General features: G+C 50.9%; 1 protein-coding gene across 3 annotated transcripts in view; it reads right to left on the bottom strand.

Moving 5' to 3' along the window:
- LOC139235573 (lysyl oxidase homolog 3B-like) overlaps positions 1-23,957 on the bottom strand; it is a 178,515-nt gene that overhangs the window by 91,881 nt on the left and 62,677 nt on the right. For all 3 annotated transcript variants that reach the window (XM_070866617.1, XM_070866620.1, XM_070866623.1), the window contains 2 exons: positions 22,870-23,071; positions 19,386-19,566 (listed from right to left, as the gene is read on the bottom strand). In XM_070866617.1, coding sequence (XP_070722718.1) covers positions 19,386-19,566; positions 22,870-23,071 — 383 coding nt within the window. The remainder of the gene's footprint in view (positions 1-19,385; positions 19,567-22,869; positions 23,072-23,957) is intronic.

Raw genomic sequence — 23,957 nt, 5'->3', positions numbered from 1 at the left:
CCCACACCCCTCACTGTAACTCTGATATACCTGACACCCCTCACTGTAACACACTGATATACCCCACACCCCTCACTGTAACACTGATATACCACACACCCCTCACTGAAACACTGATATACACCACACCCCTCACTGTAACACTGATATACCCCACACCCCTCGCTGTAACACTGATATACCCCAAACCCCTCACTGTAACACTGATATACCCCACACCCCTCACTGTAACACTGATATACCCTACACCCCTCACTGTCACACTGATTTACCACACACCCCTCACTGTAACACTGATGTACCCCACACTGCTCACTGCAACACTGATGTACCCCACAACCCTCATTATAGCACTGATGTACCCCACACCCCTCATTATAACACGGATATACTCCACACCCCTCACTGTAACACTGATATACCCCACACCCCTAATTATAACACAGATTTTGCCCACACCCCTCACTGTAACACTGATATACCCCACACCCCTCACTGTAACACTGATAAACTCCACACTTCTCACTGTAACACACTGATATACCCCACATCCCTCACTGTAACTCTGATATACCCCACACCCCTCACTGTAACACACTGATATACCCCACACCCCTCACTCTAACTCTGATATACCCCACACCCCTCATTCTAACACGGATATACCCCACACCCCTCACTGTCACACTGATATACCCCACACCCCTCATTGTAACACTGATAGACCCCACACCACTCACTGTAACACTGATATACCCCACACCCCTCACTGTAACACTTATATACCCCACACCCCTCACTGTAACACTGATATACCCCACACCCCTCACTGTAACACTGATTTACCACACACTCCTCACTGTAACTCTGATATACCCCACACCCCTCACCGTAACACTGATATACCCCACACCCCTCACTGTTACACTGATATAGCCCACGCCCTCACTGTAACACTGATATACCCCACTCCCCTCACTGTAACACTGATTTACCACACACTCCTCACTGTAACACTGATATACCCCACACCACTCACTGTAACACTGATATACACCACACCGCTCACTGTAACACTGTTAAACCCCACACCCCTCACTGTAACACTGATATACACCACACCTCTCATTCTAATACTGATATACCCCACACCCCTCACTGTAACACTGATATACCCCACACCCCTCACTGTAACACTGATATACCCCACACCGCTCACTGTAACACTGATATACCCCACACCCCTCACTGTAACAGTGATATACCCCACACCCCTCATTATAACACGGATATACACCACACTTCTCACTGTAACACTAATATACCCCACACCCCTCATTCTAACACGGATATACCACACACCCCTCACGACAACACTGATGTACCCCACACCCGTCACTGTAACACTGATGTAACCCACACCTCTCACTGTAACACTGATGTAACCCACACCTCTTACTGTAACACTAATATACCCCACACCCCTCATTCTAACACGGATGTACCCCACACCCCTCACTGTAACACTGATGTACCCCACACCCCTCACTGTAACACTGATGTAACCCACACCTCTCACTGTAACACTGACATACTCCACACCTCTCACTGTAACACATTGATATACCCGACATCCCTCACTGTAACTCTGATATACCCCACACCCCTCACTGTAACATACTGATATATCCCACACCCCTCACCGTATCACTGATATACCCCACACCCCTCACTGTAACAATGATATACCCCACACCCCTCGCTGTAACACTGATATACCACACACCCCTCACTGGAACACTGATAAACCCCACACCCCTCATTGTAACACTGATATACCCTACACCCCTCAGTGTAACACTGATATACGCCACAACCCTCACTGTAACACTGATGTACCCCACACCGCTCACTGCAACACTGATATACCCCACACCTCTCACTGTAACACTGATATACCCCACACCTCTCACTGTGACACATATACCCCACACCCCTCACTGTAACACTGATATACGACACACCCCTCACTGAAACACTGATATACACCACACCCCTCACTGTAACACTGATATACTCCACACCTCTCACTGATATACCCCACACCCCTCACTGTAACTCTGATATACCTGACACCCCTCACTGTAACACACTGATATACCCCACACCCCTCACTGTAACACTGATATACCACACACCCCTCACTGAAACACTGATATACACCACACCCCTCACTGTAACACTGATATACCCCACACCCCTCGCTGTAACACTGATATACCCCAAACCCCTCACTGTAACACTGATATACCCCACACCCCTCACTGTAACACTGATATACCCCACACCCCTCACTGTCACACTGATTTACCACACACCCCTCACTGTAACACTGATGTACCCCACACTGCTCACTGCAACACTGATGTACCCCACAACCCTCATTATAGCACTGATGTACCCCACACCCCTCATTATAACACGGATATACTCCACACCCCTCACTGTAACACTGATATACCCCACACCCCTAATTATAACACAGATTTTGCCCACACCCCTCACTGTAACACTGATATACCCCACACCCCTCACTGTAACACTGATAAACTCCACACTCCTCACTGTAACACACTGATATACCCCACATCCCTCACTGTAACTCTGATATACCCCACACCCCTCACTGTAACACACTGATATACCCCACACCCCTCACTCTAACTCTGATATACCCCACACCCCTCATATTAACACTGATATACCCCACACATCTCACTGTAACACTGATATACCCCACACCCCTCACTGTAACACTGATATACCCCACACCCCTCACTGTAACACTGATATACCCCACACCTCTCACTGCAATACTGATATACCGCACACCCCTCACTGTAACACTGATATACCCCACACGCCTCACTGTAACACTGATATACCCCACACCCCTCACTGTAACACTGATATACCCCACAACCCTCAATGTAACACTGATATACCCCACACCCCTCACTGCAACACCGATATACCCCACACCCCTCACTGTAACACTAATATACCCCACACCCCTCACTATAACACTGATATACCCCACACCCCTCACTGTAACACACTGATATACCCCACACCGCTCACTGTAACACTGATATACCCCACACCCCTCACTGTAACAGTGATATACCCCACACCCCTCATTACAACACTGATATAACCCACATCCCTCACTGCAACACTGATATACCCCACACCCCTCACTGTAACACTGATATAACTCACACTCCTCACTGTAACGCTGATATACCCCACACCCCTCACTGTAACACTGATATACCCCACACCCCTCACTGTAACACTGATATACCCCACACCCCTCACTGTAACACTGACATACCCCACACCGCTCACTGTAACACTGATATACCCCACACCCCTCACTGTAACAGTGATATACCCCACACCCCTCATTACAACACTGATATAACCCACATCCCTCACTGTAACACTGATATACCCCACACCCCTCACTGTAACACTGATATACCCCACAACCCTCATTACAACACTGATGTACCCCACACCCCTCATTATAACACGGATATACACCACACTTCTCACTGTAACACCAATATACCCCACACCCCTCATTCTAACACGGATATACCCCACACCCCTCACGACAACACTGATGTACCCCACACCCCTCACTGGAACACTGATGCAACCCACACCTCTCACTGTAACACTGATGTAACCCACACCTCTTACTGTAACACTAATGTACCCCACACCCCTCATTCTAACACGGATGTACCCCACACCCCTCACTGTAACACTGATGTACCCCACACCCCTCACTGTAACACTGATGTAACCCACACCTCTCACTGTAACACTGACATACTCCACACCTCTCACTGTAACACATTGATATACCCGACATCCCTCACTGTAACTCTGATATACCCCACACCCCTCACTGTAACATACTGATATATCCCACACCCCTCACCGTATCACTGATATACCCCACACCCCTCACTGTAACAATGATATACCCCACACCCCTCGCTGTAACACTGATATACCCCACACCCCTCACTGGAACACTGATAAACCCCACACCCCTCATTGTAACACTGATATACCCTACACCCCTCACTGTAACACTGATATACGCCACAACCCTCACTTTAACACTGATGTACCCCACACCGCTCACTGCAACACTGATATACCCCACACCTCTCACTGTAACACTGATATACCCCACACCTCTCACTGTGACACATATACCCCACACCCCTCACTGTAACACTGATATACCACACACCCCTCACTGAAACACTGATATACACCACACCCCTCACTGTAACACTGATATACTCCACACCTCTCACTGATATACCCCACACCCCTCACTGTAACTCTGATATACCTGACACCCCTCACTGTAACACTGATATACCCCACAACCCTCAATGTAACACTGATATACCCCACACCCCTCACTGCAACACCGATATACCCCACACCCCTCACTGTAACACTAATATACCCCACACCCCTCACTATAACACTGATATACCCCACACCCCTCACTGTAACACACTGATATACCCCACACCGCTCACTGTAACACTGATATACCCCACACCCCTCACTGTAACAGTGATATACCCCACACCCCTCATTACAACACTGATATAACCCACATCCCTCACTGTAACACTGATATACCCCACACTCCTCACTGTAACACTGATATAACTCACACCCCTCACTGTAACGCTGATATACACCACACCCCTCACTGTAACACTGATATACCCCACACCCCTCACTGTAACACTGATATACCCCACACCCCTCACTGTAACACTGATATACCCCACAACCCTCATTAAAACACTGATGTACCCCACACCCCTCATTATAACACGGATATACTCCACACTTCTCACTGTAACACTAATATACCCCACACCCCTCATTCTAACACGGATATACCCCACACCCCTCACGACAACACTGATGTACCCACACCCCTCACTGTAACACTGATGTAACCCACACCTCTCACTGTAACACTGACATACTCCACACCTCTCACTGTAACACACTGATATACCCCACACCCCTCACTGTAACACACTGAAGTACCCCACACCCCTCACTGTAACACTGATATACCCCACACCCCTCACTGTAACACACTGATATACCCCACAACCCTCACTGTAACACTGATATACCCCACACCCCTCACTGTAACACTGATTACCCGCACACCCCTCACTGTAACACTGTATACCCCACACCCCTCACTGTAACACTGATATGCCCCACACCCTTCACTGTAACACTGATATACCCCACACCCCTCACTGTAACACTGATATACACCACACCCCTCACTGTAACACTGATATACCCCACACCCCTCACTGTAACATTGATATACGCCACACCCCTCACTGTAACACTGATATACCCCACACCCGTCACTGTAACACTGATATACCCTACACCCCTCACTGTAACACTGATATACGCCACACCCCTCACTGTAACACTGATATACCCCACACCCCTCACTGTAAAACTGATGTACCCCACACCCCTCACTGTAACACTGATATACCCCAGACCTCTCATTGTAATACTGATATACCCCCAACCCCTCACTGTAATACTGATATTACTCACACCCCTCACTGTAACACTGATATACCCCACACCCCTCACTGTATCACTGATATACCCCACACCCGTCACTGTAACACTGATATACCCCACACCTCTCACTGTAACACATATACCCCACACCCCTCACTGTAACACTGATATACTCCACACATCTCACTTTAACTTTGATATACCCCACACACCTCACTGTAACACACTGATATACCCCACACCCCTCACCGTAACACTGATATACCCCACACTCCTCACAGTAACACACTGATATATCCCACACCCCTCACTGTAACACTGATATACCCCACACACCTCACTGTAACACTGATATAACCCACACCTCTCACTGTAACACTGATATACCCCACACCACTCACTGTTACACTGATACACCCCACACCCCTCATTGTAACACTGATGGTCCCCACACCACTCACTGTAACACTGATATACCCCACACCCCTCACTGTAACACTGATATACCCCACACCCCTCACTGTAACACTTTGATATACCCCACACCTCTCACTGTAACACATATACCCCACACCCCTCACTGTAACACTGATATACTCCACACCTCTCACTGTAACACACTGATATACCCCACACCCCTCACTGTAACACACTGATATACCCCACACCCCTCACTGTAACACTGATATATCCAACACCCCTCACTGTAACACACTGATATACCCCACAACTCTCACTGTAACACTGATATACCCCACACCACTCATTGTAACACTGATATACCCCACATCCCTCACTGTAACACTGATATACCTCACACCCCTCACTGTAACACTGATATACCCCACACCCCTCACTGTAACAGTGATATACCCCACACCCCTCACTGTAACACTGATATACCCCACACCCCTCACTGTAACACTGATATACCCCACTCCCCTCACTGTAACACTGATTTACCACACACTCCTCACTGTAACACTGATATACCCCACACACCTCACTGTAACACACTGATATACCCCACACCCCTCACCGTAACACTGATATACCCCACACTCCTCACAGTAACACACTGATATACCCCACACACCTCACTGTAACACTGATATACCCCTCACCACTCACTGTAACACTGATACACCCCACACCCCTCATTGTAACACTGATGGTCCCCACACCACTCACTGTAACACTGATATACCCCACACCCCTCACTGTTACACTGATATACCCCACACCCCTCACTGTAACACTTTGATATACCCACACCTCTCACTGTAACACATATACCCCACACCCCCCACTGTAACACTGATATACTCCACACCTCTCACTGTAACACACTGATATACCCCACACCCCTCACTGTAACACACTGATATACCACACACCCCTCACTGTAACACTGATATACCCCACACCCCTCACTGTAACACACTGCTATACCCCACAACCCTCACTGTAACACTGATATACCCCACACCCCTCATTGTAACATTGATATACCCCACATCCCTCACTGTAACACTGATATACCTCACACCCCTCACTGTAACACTGATATACCCCACACCCCTCACTGTAACAGTGATATTCCCCACACCTCTCACTGTAACACTGATATACCCCACACCCCTCACTGTAACACTGATATACCCCACATCCTCACTGTAACACTGATATACCCCACTCCCCTCACTGCAACGCTGATTTACCACACACTCCTCACTGTAACACTGATATACCCCACACCCTCACTGTAACACTGATATATCCCACACCCCTCATTCTAACACGGATATACCCCACACCCCTCACTGTCACACTGATACACCCCACACCCTCACTGTAACACTGATATACCCCACTCCCCTCACTGTAACACACTGATATACCCCACACCCGTCACTGTAACACTGATATACCCTACACCCCTCACTGTAACACTGATATACACCACACCCCTCACTGTAAGACTGATATACCCCACACCTCTCACTGCAACACTGATATACCCCACACCCCTCACTGTAACACTGATATAACTCACACCCCTCACTGTAAGACTGATATACCCCACACCCCTCACTGTAACACTGATATACCCCAGACCCCTCACTGTAACACTGATATACCCCACACCCCTCACTGTATCACTGATATACCCCACACCCGTCACTGTAACACTGATATACCCCACACCTCTCACTGTAACACACTGATATACCCCACACTCCTCACTGTAACTCTGATATACCCCACACCCTTCACTGTAACACACTGATATACCCCACACTCCTCACTGTAACACTCTTGTATACCCCACACCCCTCACTTCATCAGATATACCCCACACCTCTCACTGTATCAGATATATCCCACACCCCTCACTGTATCAGATATACCCCACACCCCTCACTGTAACACTGATATACTCCACACCCCTCACTGTAACACTGATATACCCCACACCTCTCGCTGTAACACTGATATAACCCACACTCCTCACTGTAACACTGATATAACCCACACCCCTTCACTGTCACACTGATATACGCCTCACCCCTCACTGTAACACTGATATACCCCACACCCCTCACTGTAACACACTTGTATACCCCACACCCCTCACTTGTATCAGATATACCCCACACACCTCACTGCAACACTGATATACCCCACACCCCTCACTGTAACACCGATATACCCCACACCCCTCACTGTAACACACTAATATACCCCACACCCGTCACTGTAACAATTTAAATATTTATCTCTCAAGCAACATGACAAAAACAGATGATCACATTGCTGTTTGTGGGAGTTTGCTGTGTGCAATTTGGCTGTCGTTTTTCCTGCATTCCCACAGTGACTGCAGTTCAAGAAGTATTTCACTGGCAGTCGGGCACTCTGAGGCCCCGTGAGGCTGTGAAAGGGGCTGTAGAAATGCAAGTTCTATCTTTCTCTCGAGCCCAGTCTCGCCATGGCCTCTGGCTCACAGCGTGGCCTGTGACAGAGACCGAGTCAGTGAATGAGCGGCGAGCTTTTGGTCGAATTGATGAAGGAGAGTACGGGGTGCAAACAAGCTGTCAGCACGGACTGGGGCTCCAGAAGCAGGAAGAATGAAATCAATTTTCCAGCCTCAGGAATGCAGCCATGGAGGTGCGTGCCAGGTAGCGAGTGTTTCGAAATCACGCACAGCTCATGTATATAAAGAGAAGGTTTATTGTAAGTTCAGCCAGGCTAGACATGGGAGGACATTCAACACAGGGAAAAGGCCACGTCTGGGAAAAGTGACTCACACAGAGTAAGCTGCACTGAGCGCAGGCATTACAACAGGCATCACGTCAGCTCAGCAATGTAACACTCCCTGGTATATCACAGTATAATACTCCCCGGTATATCCCCCAGTGTAACACTCCCCGGTATATCCCCCAGTGTAACACTCCCCGGTATATCCCCCAGTGTAACACACCCCGGTATATCGCAGTATAACACTCCCCGGTATATCCCCCAGTGTAACACTCCCCGGTATATCCCCCAGTGTAACACTCCCCGGTATATCGCCCAGTGTAATACTCCCCGGTATATCGCAGTGTAACACTTCCCGGTATATCCCCCCGTGTAACACTCCCCGGTATATCGCCCAGTGTAATACTCCCCGGTAGATCGCAGTGTAACACTCCCCGGTATATCCCCCAGTGTAACACTCCCCGGTATATCCCTCAGTGTAACACACCCCGGTATATCCCCCAGTGTAACACACCCCGGTATATCGCAGTGTAACATTCCCCGGTATATCCCCCAGTGTAACACTCCCCAGTATATCGCAGTGTAACACACCCCGGTATATCCCCCAGTGTAACACACCCCGGTATATCGCAGTGTAACACTCCCTGGTATATCCCCCAGTCGAACACTCCCTGGTATATCGCAGTGTAACACTCCCCGGTATATCCCCCAGTGTAACACTCCCTGATATATCGCAGTGTAACACTCCCCGGTATATCCCCCAGTCGAACACTCCCTGGTATATCGCAGTGTAACACTCCCCGGTATATCCCCCAGTGTAACAGTCCCCGGTATATCCCCCAGTGTAACACTCCCCGGTATATCGCAGTGTAACACTCCCCGGTATATCACCCAGTATAACACTCCCCGGTATATCCTCTAGTGTAACACTCCCCGGTATATCCCCCAGTGTATCCCCCACTGTAACACTCCCGGTATATCACAGTGTAACACTCCCCAGTATATCCGCCAGTGTAACACTCCCCGGTATATCCCCCAGTGTAACACACCCCGGTATATCCCCCAGTGTAACACACCCCGGTATATCCCCCAGTGTAACACTCCCCGATATATCCCCAGTGTAACACACCCCGGTATATCGCAGTATAACACTCCCCGGTATACCCCCGGTATATCCCCCAGTGTAATATTCCCCGGTATATCGCAGTGTAACACTCCTTGGTATATCCCCAGTGTGACACTCCCCGGTATATTGCCCAGTGTCACGCTCCCCGGTATATCGCAGTGTAACACTCACCGGTATATCCCCGAGTGTAACACTCCCCGGTATATCGCAGTGTAACACTCCCCAGTATATCGCAGTGTAACACTCCCCGGTATATCCCCCAGTGTAACACTCCCTGATATATCGCAGTGTAACACTCCCCGGTATATCCTCCAGTGTAACATTCCCCGGTATATCGCAGTGTAACACTCCCCGGTATATCGCCCAGTGTAACACTCCCCGGTATATCCCCCAGTCTAACACTCCCCAATATATTGCCCAGTGTAGCACTCCCCGGTATATCCCCCAGTGTAACATTCCCCGGTATATCGCAGTGTAACACTCCTCGGTATATCCCCAGTGTGACACTCCCCGGTATATTGCCCAGTGTCACGCTCCCCGGTATATCGCAGTGTAACACTCCCCGGTATATCGCCCAGTGTAACGCTCCCCGGTATATCGCAGTGTAACACTCCCCGGTATATCCCCCAGTGTAACACACCACGGTATATCCCCCAGTGTAACACTCCCTGATATATCTCAGTGTAACACACCCCGGTATATCGCAGTATAACACTCCCCGGTATATCCCCCAGTGTAACACTCCCCGGTATATCTCCCAGTGTAACACTCCACGGTATATCCCCCAGTGTAACACTCCCCGGTATATCGCCCAGTGTAATACTCCCCGGTATATCGCAGTGTAACACTTCCCGGTATATCCCCCAGTGTAACATTCCCCGGTATATCGCAGTGTAATACACCCCGGTATATCCCCCAGTGTAACACTCCCCGGTATATCGCCCAGTGTAATACTCCCCGGTATATCGCAGTGTAACACTCCCCGGTATATCACCCAGTATAACACTCCCCGGTATATCCCCCAGTGTAACACACCCCGGTATATCGCAGTGTAACATTCCCCGGTATATCCCCCAGTGTAACACTCCCCAGTATATCGCAGTGTAACACACCCCGGTATATCCCCCAGTGTAACACACCCCGGTATATCGCAGTGTAACACTCCCTGGTATATCCCCCAGTCGAACACTCCCTGATATATCGCAGTGTAACACTCCCCGGTATATCCCCCAGTCGAACACTCCCTGGTATATCGCAGTGTAACACTCCCCGGTATATCCCCCAGTGTAACAGTCCCCGGTATATCCCCCAGTGTAACACTCCCCGGTATATCGCAGTGTAACACTCCCCGGTATATCACCCAGTATAACACTCCCGGTATATCCCCCAGTGTAACACTCCCCGGTATATCCCCCAGTGTAACACACCCCGGTATATCCCCCAGTGTAACACACCCCGGTATATCCCCCAGTGTAACACTCCCCGGTATATCCCCCAGTGTAACACTCCCCGATATATCCCCCAGTCTAACACTCCCCGGTATATCGCCCAGTGTAACACACCCCGGTATATCGCAGTATAACACTCCCCGGTATATCCCCCAGTGTAATATTCCCCGGTATATCGCAGTGTAACACTCCTTGGTATATCCCCAGTGTGACACTCCCCGGTATATTGCCCAGTGTCACGCTCCCCGGTATATCGCAGTGTAACACTCACCGGTATATCCCCGAGTGTAACACTCCCCGGTATATCGCAGTGTAACACTCCCCGGTATATCGCAGTGTAACACTCCCCGGTATATCCCCCAGTGTAACACTCCCTGGTATATCCCCCATTGTAACACTCCTTGATATATCGCAGTGTAACACTCCCCGGTATATCCTCCAGTGTAACATTCCCCGGTATATCGCAGTGTAACACTCCCTGGTATATCCCCCATTGTAACATTCCCTGATATATCGCAGTGTAACACTCCCCGGTATATCGCCCAGTGTAACACTCCCCGGTATATCCCCCAGTCTAACACTCCCCAATATATCGCCCAGTGTAGCACTCCCCGGTATATCCCCCAGTGTAACATTCCCCGGTATATCACAGTGTAACACTCCTCGGTATATCCCCAGTGTGACACTCCCCGGTATATTGCCCAGTGTCACGCTCCCCGGTATATCGCAGTGTAACACTCCCCGGTATATCGCCCAGTGTAACGCTCCCCGGTATATCGCAGTGTAACACTCCCCGGTATATCCCCCAGTGTAACACACCACGGTATATCCCCCAGTGTAACACTCCCTGATATATCTCAGTGTAACACTCCCTGGTATATCGCAGTATAACACTCCCCGGTATATCCGTCAGTGTAACACACCCCGGTATATCCCCCAGTGTAACACTCCCCGATATATTGCCCAGTGTCACGCTCCCCGGTATATCGCAGTGTAACACTCCTCGGTATATCCCCCACTGTGACACTCCCCGGTATATCGCAGTGTAACACTCCTCGGTCTATCCCCAGTGTGACACTCCCGGTATATCGCCCAGTGTAACGCTCCCTGGTTTTTCGCAGTATAACACTCCCCGGTATATCCCCCAGTGTAGCACTCCCCGGTATATCCCCCAGTGTAGCACACCCCGGTATATCCCCTAGTGTAACATTCCCCGGTATATCGCCCAGTGTAACACTCCCCGGTATATCGCCCAGTGTAACACACCCCGGTATATCGCAGTATAACACTCCCCGGTATACCCCCAGTGTAACACTCCCCGGTATATCGCAGTATAACACTCCCTGGTATATCCCCCAGTGTAACACACCCCGGTATATCGCAGTACAACACTCCCCGGTATATCCCCCAGTGTAACACACCCCGGTATATCCCCCAGTGTAACATTCCCTGGTATATCGCAGTGTAACACTCCTCGGTATATCCCCAGTGTGACACTCCCCGGTATATTGCCCAGTGTAACGCTCCCCGGTATATCGCAGTATAACACTCCCTGGTATATCGCCCAGTGTAACACTCCCTGGTATACCCCCAGTGCAACACTCCACGGTATATCCCCCAGTGTGACACTCCCCGGTATATCGCCCAGTGTAACACACCCCGGTATATCCCCCAGTGTAATACTCCCCGGTAGATCGCAGTGTAACACTCCCCGGTATATCGCCCAGTGTAATACTCCCCGGTAGATCGCAGTGTAACACTCCCCGGTATATCCCCCAGTGTAACACTCCCCGGTATATCCCTCAGTGTAACACACCCCGGTATATCCCCCAGTGTAACACACCCCGGTATATCGCAGTGTAACATTCCCCGGTATATCCCCCAGTGTAACACTCCCCAGTATATCGCAGTGTAACACACCCCGGTATATCCCCCAGTGTAACACTCCCCGGTATATCCCCCACTGTAACACTCCCGGTATATCACAGTGTAACACTCCCCAGTATATCCGCCAGTGTAACACTCCCCGGTATATCCCCCAGTGTAACACACCCCGGTATATCCCCCAGTGTAACACACCCCGGTATATCCCCCAGTGTAACACTCCCCGATATATCCCCAGTGTAACACACCCCGGTATATCGCAGTATAACACTCCCCGGTATACCCCCGGTATATCCCCCAGTGTAATATTCCCCGGTATATCGCAGTGTAACACTCCTTGGTATATCCCCAGTGTGACACTCCCCGGTATATTGCCCAGTGTCACGCTCCCCGGTATATCGCAGTGTAACACTCACCGGTATATCCCCGAGTGTAACACTCCCCGGTATATCGCAGTGTAACACTCCCCAGTATATCGCAGTGTAACACTCCCCGGTATATCCCCCAGTGTAACACTCCCTGATATATCGCAGTGTAACACTCCCCGGTATATCCTCCAGTGTAACATTCCCCGGTATATCGCAGTGTAACACTCCCCGGTATATCGCCCAGTGTAACACTCCCCGGTATATCCCCCAGTCTAACACTCCCCAATATATTGCCCAGTGTAGCACTCCCCGGTATATCCCCCAGTGTAACATTCCCCGGTATATCGCAGTGTAACACTCCTCGGTATATCCCCAGTGTGACACTCCCCGGTATATTGCCCAGTGTCACGCTCCCCGGTATATCGCAGTGTAACACTCCCCGGTATATCGCCCAGTGTAACGCTCCCCGGTATATCGCAGTGTAACACTCCCCGGTATATCCCCCAGTGTAACACACCACGGTATATCCCCCAGTGTAACACTCCCTGATATATCTCAGTGTAACACACCCCGGTATATCGCAGTATAACACTCCCCGGTATATCCCCCAGTGTAACACTCCCCGGTATATCTCCCAGTGTAACACTCCACGGTATATCCCCCAGTGTAACACTCCCCGGTATATCGCCCAGTGTAATACTCCCCGGTATATCGCAGTGTAACACTTCCCGGTATATCCCCCAGTGTAACATTCCCCGGTATATCGCAGTGTAATACACCCCGGTATATCCCCCAGTGTAACACTCCCCGGTATATCGCCCAGTGTAATACTCCCCGGTATATCGCAGTGTAACACTCCCCGGTATATCACCCAGTGTAACGCTCCCTGGTTTTTCGCAGTATAACACTCCCCGGTATATCCCCCAGTGTAGCACTCCCCGGTATATCCCCCAGTGTAGCACACCCCGGTATATCCCCTAGTGTAACATTCCCCGGTATATCGCCCAGTGTAACACTCCCCGGTATATCGCCCAGTGTAACACACCCCGGTATATCGCAGTATAACACTCCCCGGTATACCCCCAGTGTAACACTCCCCGGTATATCGCAGTATAACACTCCCTGGTATATCCCCCAGTGTAACACACCCCGGTATATCGCAGTACAACACTCCCCGGTATATCCCCCAGTGTAACACACCCCGGTATATCCCCCAGTGTAACATTCCCTGGTATATCGCAGTGTAACACTCCTCGGTATATCCCCAGTGTGACACTCCCCGGTATATTGCCCAGTGTAACGCTCCCCGGTATATCGCAGTATAACACTCCCTGGTATATCGCCCAGTGTAACACTCCCTGGTATACCCCCAGTGCAACACTCCCCGGTATATCGCAGTGTAACACTCCCCGGTATATCCCCCAGTATAACACACCCCGGTATATCGCAGTATAACACACCCCGGTATATCGCAGTGTAATACTCCCCGGTATATCGCCCAGTGTAACACTCCCCGGTATATCGCCCAGTGTAACACTCCACGGTATATCCCCCAGTGTGACACTCCCCGGTATATCGCCCAGTGTAACACACCCCGGTATATCCCCCAGTGTAACATTCCCCAGTATGTCGCAGTGTAACACTCCCCGGTATATCGCAGTATAACACACCCCGGTATATCCCCCAGTGTAACACACCCCGGTATATCCACCAGTGTAACATTCCCCGGTATATCGCAGTGTAACACTCCCCGGTATATCGCCCAGTGTAACACACCCCGGTATATCGCCCAGTGTAACACACCCCGGTATATCGCCCAGTGTAACACTCCCCGGTATATCCCCCAGTGTAACACTCCCCGCTATATCGCCCAGTGTAACACATACAATATACAGCACAAATATGGCATTTGGCCCAACCGGTCCGTGTCGGTGTTTATTCTCCACTCCAGCCACCTCCCACCCCTCTTCATCTCACCCCATCAACACATCCTTCTGTTCCTTTCTCCCTCGTGTGTTTATCCAGCTTCCCCTTAAATACATCGATACTATTCGCCTCAACCACTCCCTGTTGCAGCGAATTCCACATTCTCACCACTCTCTGGGTGAAGAATGTCTCCTGAATTCCCTGTTGGATTTATGGCCCCTAGTTTTGGATGCCACCACAAGTGGAAATTGTTATGCTCATACTAAAGTGATGTCTACAGTACTCAGTTACATGAGTAAGTGTGACCTTCGCTCCTTTATTCAAACTCCAGAGTGTTGGTACAGCGAGGGAGGCCTGCTTATATCTAGTGCTCCCAAGGGATGCTGGGATCCCTTGGGACTCCAACAGGTAGGCCCTCTGGTGGCGGTATGATACAGGTTACACAGTGTTGCATACATAATATCACTCCCTCCCAAAGTCAATAGTACACTTATTTACAGGGTGAGACGATCTGGGGCTTTTCGCTCCCTTGTCAATCGTCAGCATGGATTTATGAAAGGGAAATCATGCTTGACGAATCTTCTGGAATTTTTTGAGGATGTAACTGGTAGAGTGGACAAGGGAGAACCAGTGGATGTGATGTATTTGGACTTTCAAAAGGCTTTTGATAAGGTCCCACACAAGAGATTGGTGTGCAAAATTAAAGCACACGGTATTGGGGTAATGTACTGCCGTGGATAGAGAACTGGTTGGCAGACAGGAAGCAGAGAGTCGGGATAAATGGGATAAACTGAGGGAATGATCAGCCATGATCTTATTGAATGGTGGTGCAGGCTCAAAGGGCCGAATGGCCGACTACTGCACCTATTTTCTATGTGTCAATGTTTCCGTCATAGGAGACTTTTACTGCTGCGCTGCCAATAACGGATCAGCTCTTTAGTGTAAGTTCTTAGCTTGATATGAATGGGGCTAAGCTTGGGCCTGTGTGCCTTGTTGCACCACAGCCTGTCGAAGGCCTTTTTGCTCATTATAGACTGATTCACACCCGTGTCCAATTCCATTGATACTGGAATTCCGTCCAGTTCAATGTTTAGCATGATCGGTGGACATTTCGTGGTGAAGGTGTGTACCCCGTACACTTCTGCCTCCTCGGTTCGAGTCTCTATTTCAGTTTGATCTGCCATGGATCGATCCTCCTCTGCAACGTGGTGGTTTGCAGGTTTTGCAGCTCGTCTGCCCATTCGCTGGAGGTGTCCCATTGTTCCACAGCCTTTGCACACATCGTGTTTGAAGCGGCATTGATGGGCTCGATGATCACCTCCACAGCGCCAACAAGGTGTTAACTGCCTCGCATTAACGTTTGATGCGGACTCTGGGTCATCTGAGGTCGTGCAGATGCAGGCGTGTACGTTCTGCCATATGCATTCCTGCCTGAGAATGACGTTAATTTGTGTACAGTACTTGCCGAAACCTCTTTGTGCTGCAAAATTTGTTTGGTGTTATCGCTGGTGGATATAAATGCCTGGGCTATCATTATGGCTTTGTTCAGATTCGGTGTTTCAACAGTCAATAGTTTGCGAAGGATAACCTCATGGCCAATGCCAAGCACAAAAAAAGTCTCTTAGCATTTGCTCAAGGAATCCATCTAATTCGCAATGTCCTTCAAGGCGCCTTAGTTCGGCGACGTAGCTCACCACTTCCTGGCCTTCAGACCGTTGACATGTGTAGAATCGATACCTTGCCATCAGAACGCTCTCCTTCGGATTTAGGTGCTCCCGGACCGGCGTACGCAGTTCTTCATACGATTTGGTTGTTGGTTTCCCCGGAGCTAGAAGATTCTTCATGAGGCCAGAGGTTGTTGCCCCACAGGCGGTGAGGAGGATCGCCCTTCGTTTGGCAGCGTTCTCATCCCCTTCCAGCTCATTGGCCACGAAGTATTGGTCAAGTCGCTCCACGAAGGCCTCCCAATCATCACCTTCTGAGAACTTCTCCAGGATACCAACAGTTCTCTGGATTTTCGCGTGGTTCTTCGTTATCTCGTCGCCAGTTGTTATGCTCACAATAAAGTAATGTAACTGAGTACTGTAGACTTGAGTAAGTGTGACCTTAGCTCCTTTATTCAAACTCCAGAGTGTTGCTACAGCATGGGAAGCCTGCTTATATATAGTGCTCCCAAGGGATGCTGGGATCCCTTGGGACTCCAACAAGTATGCCCTCTGGTGGCGGTATGATACAGGTTACCTAAGGTTGCATACATAACAGAAACGTCTTCTCTACATTCACCATATCAAAGGATATAGAGACACTGGAGATGGTGTAAACAAGAATTACTAGAATTATACCAGAACGACGAGGGTATACCCATCAGGAAAGGATGAACAGGTCTGACGAAAGGTCTGCGACCTGAAACGTTTACCATGTTTCTCTCTCCACAGACGCTGCCTGACCTGCTGAGTATTTTCAGCATTTGCTGTTCTTATTTCAGATTTCCAGCATCCGCAGTATTTTGCTTTTAAACAGGCTGGGTCTCTTTTCTGTAGAAAAGAGCAGACTAAGGGGTGTCCCGATAGAGGTCTTTAAGATTATATCATAGAATTATCGCAATTTACAGCACGCAAGGAGGCCATTTCGGCCCATCATGTCCGCGCTGGCCGACCAAGAGCTACCCAGCCTAATCCCACTTTCCAGCTCTCGGTCAGTAGTCCTGTAGGTTACGGCACTTCAGGTGCACATCCAAGTATTGTTTAAATGTGGTGAGGGTTTCTACCACCCTTTCAGGCAGTGAGTTCCAGACCTCCACCACCCTCTGGGTGAAGAAATTTCCCCTCAAATCCCCTCTAAACCTCCCCTCAATTACTTTAAATTCATAGCACCTAGTTGTTAACCCCTCTGCTAATAGAAATAGGTCCATCCTATCCACGATATCCAGGCCCTTCATAAATTTATACACCTCAATCAGATCTCCCCTCAGCCTCCGCTATGAAAGGATTTGATACGGTAAGGTTGTCACCCATAGCTTCTTTTTCCCCATCGTACCTTCACCCTCACTCCCTCCCCCTTCGCCCTTCACTGCTCACCCTCCTCGACCTCCCCCCTCAACCTCCCCCCCGCCGTTGCTCACCCCCCCCACTCCCTCCTCCCCTCCCCCCGTCGCTCACCCTCCTCTCCCCCCCCCACCCCCCTCCCCCCTCCCCCTCCCCCCTCGCTCATCCCCCCCCACTCCCTCCCCCTCCCCCCACTCCCTCCCCCTCCCTCCGCTGTTGCTCACCCTCCCCTCCCCTCCCCCCCACCCCACTCCCCTCTCCCCCCTCGCTCATCCCCCCCCCACTCCCTCCCCCTCCCTCCGCTGTTGCTCACCCTCTCCTCCCCTCCCCCCCACCCCACTCCCCTCTCCCCCCTCGCTCATCCTCCCCCCCACTCCCTCCACCCCCCCCCCGCCGTTGCTCACCCTCCCCTCCCCTCCCTCCCCCTCCCTCCGCTGTTGCTCACCCTCCCCTCCCCTCCCTCCCCCTCCCTCCGCTGTTGCTCACCCTCCCCTCCCCTCCCCCCCACCCCACTCCCCTCTCCCCCCTCGCTCATCCTCCCCCCCACTCCCTCCCCCTCCCTCCGCTGTTGCTCACCCTCCCCTCCCCTCCCCCCCACCCCCCGCTCCCTTCCCCCCCCCCCCCCCCCCACTCCACCCTCGTCGCTCACCTTTCCCCATCCGTGCCCCGGTCAGGGACTCCTTGGCGCTGCCGAAGCCGAGCTCGCGGCACACCACGCTGGCGGACACAGCGTTCCAGCGGTCGTCACACACGGTGCCCCACTCGTTGTCCTTGAGAATCTCCACTCGACCCTCGCCGATCCTGGCACCTGCCTTCAGACGCACGGCCGGCTGTAACCGGTGATGGGGCGGTGGCAGGTGGGAGAAACAAAACAGGCATCAGGCAGCGAGAATACGCAGTGGAGACATCAGAAATAGGAGCAGGAGTCGGCCATACGGCCCCTCGAGCCTGCTCCGCCATTCAATACCATCATGGCTGATCTGATCACAGACTCAGCTCCACTTCCCCGCCCTCTCCCCATAACCCTTTACTCCATTATCGCTCAAAAATCTGTCTATCTCTGTCTTAAATATATTCAATGACCCAGCCTCCACAGCTCTCTGGGGCAGAGAATTCCACAGATTTACAACCCTCTGAGAGAAGAAATTTCTCATCTCAGTTTTAAATGGGCAGCCCCTTATACTGAAACTATGCCCCCTAGTTTTAGTCTCCCCTATGAGTGGAAATATCCTCTCTGCATCCACCTTGTCGAGCCCCGTCAGAATCTTAGACGTTTCAATAAGATCGCCTCTCAGTCCTCTAAACTCCAAGAGTATAGGCCCAACCTGCTCAACCTTTCTTCATATGACAACCCCTTCATCTCAGGAATCAACCTTGTGAACCTTCTCTGAACTGCCTCCAATGCTAGTATATCCTTCCTTAAATACAGAGACCAAAACTGCACGCAGTACTCCAGGTGTGGCCTCACCAATACCCTGTACAGTTGTAGCAAGACTTCCCTGCTTTTATACTCTATCCCCCTTGTAATAAAGGCCAACATTCCATTTGCCTTCCTGATCACTTGCTGTACCTGCATACTAACTTTTTGTTTTTCATGTACGTTAGGACACTCAGATCCCTCTGTACCGCAACATTCTGTAATCTCTCTCCATTTAAATATTCTGCTTTTCTATTCTTCCGACCAAAGTGGATAACCTCATATTTCCCACATTATACTCCATTTGCCAAATGTTTGCCCACTCGCTTAGCCTGTCTCTATCCCTTTGTAAATTCTTTGCGTCCTTCTCACAACTTGCTCTCCCACCCATCTTAGCTAAATTACACTCGGTCCCTTCATCCAAGTCATTAATATAAATTGTAAATAGTTGAGGCCCCAGCACCGATCCCTGTGGCACCCCACTAGTCACTGTTTGCCAACCGGAAAATTACCCATTTATCCCGACTCCCTGTTTTCTGTTAGTTAACCAATCCTCTATCCATGCTAATATATTACCCCCAACCCCGTGAGCTTTTATCTTGTGCAGTAACCTTTTATGTGGCACCTTGTCAAATGCCTTCTGAAAATCCAAATACACCACATCCACTGGTTCCCCCTTATCCACTCAGCTCGTTACATCCTCAAAGAACTCTAATAAATTTGTCAAACACGATTTCCCTTTATAAAATCATGTTGACTCTGCTTGATTGTATTATGATTTTCTAAATGTCCTGATACTACTCCAGCATTTTCCCAGCGACAGATGTTAGGCTAATTGGTCCATAGTTTCCTGATTTCTGTCTCCCTCCTTTCTTGACTAGGGGCCTTACATTTGCGGTTTTCCAATACGCTGAGACCTTTCCAGTATCTCGGGAATTTTGGTAGATTACAACCAATGCTTCCACTATCTCTGCAGCCACTTCTTTTAAGACCCTGGGATGCAGGCCATCAGGTCCAGGGGACTTGTCCGCCTTTAGTCCCATTTGTTTGCCTAGTACCTTTTCTCTAGTGATAGTGATTGTTTTAAGCTCCTTCCTCCCTTTTGCCCCTTGATTCTCCACTATTGGGATGTTTTTAGTGTCTTCTACCTCGAAGACAGATACAAAATATTTGCTCAAGGTCTCTGCCATTTCTCTTTCCCAGTATTAATTCCCCAGTCTCATCCTCCAGGGGACCAACGTTTACTCTAGCTAATCTCTTTCTTTTTATATATTTGTAAAAACTTTTACTGTCTGTTTTTATATTTCTTGCTAGTTTACTCTCAAAATCTATTTTCTCCCTCTTTATTAATTTTTCAATCATCCATTGTTGGTTTCTAAACATTTCCCAATCTTCTGGCCAACCATTATTCTTTGCAACACTGTATGCCTTTTCTTTCAATTTGACACCATCCTTAACTTCCTTAGTTAGCCACGGATGGTTCATCCTTCTCATGGAGTCTTTCTTTCTCACTGGAATACATCTTTGTTGAGAGTTATGGAATATCTCTTTATGTTGCTGCTTATCTACCGTCTGACCTTTTAATCTATTTTCCCAGTCCACTTTAGCCAACTCTGTCTTCATACCTTTGTAACTGCCTTTATTTAAGTTTACGACACTAGTTTCAGTCCCAGTTTCTCACCCTCAAACTGAATGTGAAATTCTATCATGTTATGATCACTCTTCCCTAAAGGATCCTTTACTATGAGATCCTTAATTAATCCTGTCTCATTACACATTGCAGGTCTAAGATAGATCTGAGCCACAGATACTGAAACACAGGGTGCGGGCGAGGCTGGGATTGATCGCCCATCCCTCAGTGCCCTGAGAAGGTGGTGGTGGGCCTTCTTCCTGACTCACTGAGGGGGGGGGGGGAGAGAATGGGGGGGGGGTGGAGAGTGAGGGTGGGAAGAGTGAGGGAGGGGAGAGTGAGGGAGGGGAGAGTGAGGGAGGGGAGAGTGAGGGAGGGGAGAGTGAGGGAGGGGAGAGTGAGGGAGGGTGAGAGAGGGAGGGTGAGAGAGGGAGGGGAGAGTGAGGGAGGGGAGAGTGAGGGAGGGGAGAGTGAGGGAGGGGAGAGTGAGGGAGGGGAGAGTGAGGGAGGGGAGAGTGAGGGAGGGGAGAGAGAGGGAGGGGAGAGTGAGGGAGGGGAGAGTGAGGGAGGGTGAGAGAGGGAGGGGAGAGTGAGGGAGGGGAGAGTGAGGGAGGGGAGAGTGAGGGAGAGTGAGAGAGGGAGGGGAGAGTGAGAGAGGGAGGGGAGAGTGAGTGAGAGAGGGGAGAATGAGGGTGGGGAGACCCAGGGTGGGGAGACCCAGGCTGGGGAGAGTGAGGGAGGGGAGAGTGAGGGTGGGGAGAGTGAGGGAGGGGAGACCCAGGGTGTGGAGAATGAGTGAGGTGGAAAGTGATCAAGCCCCATACATCGCCCGACTCCAGCCCACCTCAGCTCACCGGCTTCTCAATCTGCCATCCATGTGTGTTACTGCTAGACTTGGCCATTCCAAGGGACTCCTGGCTGATGCCCCACCCCTCTAGGCCACCCCCTCGCCTGCCCACCCTACCCTCGCTCCCCCCACCCTTCGCTCCCCATCCCGCACCTCCCCCCTCAGCTCCTCCTCTGCCCTCCCCCACCCCGTCCGCCCTTCGCTCCCCCACCCCTCACCCTCCCCCTCCCCTCGCTCACCTCGGCCTGCTTCTTCCGTTTGCGCCCTTTGCTGAAGGCGGGCCCGGGGATGCAGCTGACGGCGGCTGGCATCCCTCCGGGGCACTGGGCCGTGCCGTTCCCTTTCACCAGCTCGAACTGGCAGAGTGCGAAGTGGGCCTCAGCGCCCGTACAGACCACCGAGTGGGCCCGGAACATCGGCTGCTCGCGGTCCGACACCATCCTGAGAGATAGAGAGATGGGTGACAGATGGTCCATGGGTAGGGGGGGGGGGGCTCAGAGCCCCAGGGGCTGGGCCCCGATGGCCATGTGTGGGAGGGGGACACAGTCTCTCCTCCCTCAATCGTGGGGGGGGGGGGGGCGGTAGGTGAGGGAGCAGTGGGAGGTTGGGGGGGGGAAGAGGGGAATGACGGGGTCGGTTGGAATGCGGATTGAGGGTGGTGAGGGAGGAATGTGGGAGTGGGGGGCAGTGGGGGGGGGGGTGAGGGTGGGGTGGTGATGGGTCAGTGGGAGATAGGAGTGGGGGGGATCAGTTGGGGTGCGGATTGAGGGGATGGGAGGAGGGTGAGGGTGCGGGAGCGAGGGAGAGTGGAGGGTGAGGGAGGGTGGGAGGGGAGGTGAGGGAGCAGTTGGGGTTGGGGGGTTCGGATGGTGTGTGGGTTGAGGGTTGTGGTGGGGTGAGGGAGGGATGTGGGGGGCAGTGGGAGGAGGGAGGGATGTGGGAGTGGGGGCAGTGGTAGGGGGGTGAGGGAGGGGTGAGCGGGAGGGTGGTGATCGGACAGTGAGAGGAGGGAGGGATGTGGGAGTGGGGTGTGGGGGAACAGAGTTCGGGTCATCTCACAGTCTCTCACTGAGAGACCAACACCAATAAGAGCAGGTATCTAATCAATAGTGGTTCTGGTGCAGCACCAACAAGCCGGAGGTGGTGAGTTAAATCCCGCCAGGGCAAAGGGTCAGACTGAAATAAACAATCAGCTAATTTGTGGACCGGCATCACACTGGGACCTGAGCAGATGATGGATTGTGTAAAAACCCAATTGGTTCACCGCTGTCGTCCAGGGAAGGGAAGCTGCGGACCTCACCCCGCGTGGACTACACGTGACTCCAGT

The sequence above is a fragment of the Pristiophorus japonicus genome, chromosome 2 (genome assembly GCF_044704955.1).
Source record: "Pristiophorus japonicus isolate sPriJap1 chromosome 2, sPriJap1.hap1, whole genome shotgun sequence".
In the NCBI taxonomy this organism is placed as follows: domain Eukaryota; kingdom Metazoa; phylum Chordata; class Chondrichthyes; family Pristiophoridae; genus Pristiophorus; species Pristiophorus japonicus.
Note: the sequence above shows the minus strand (reverse complement) of the source record. Positions and strands in the feature narration are given on the sequence as shown.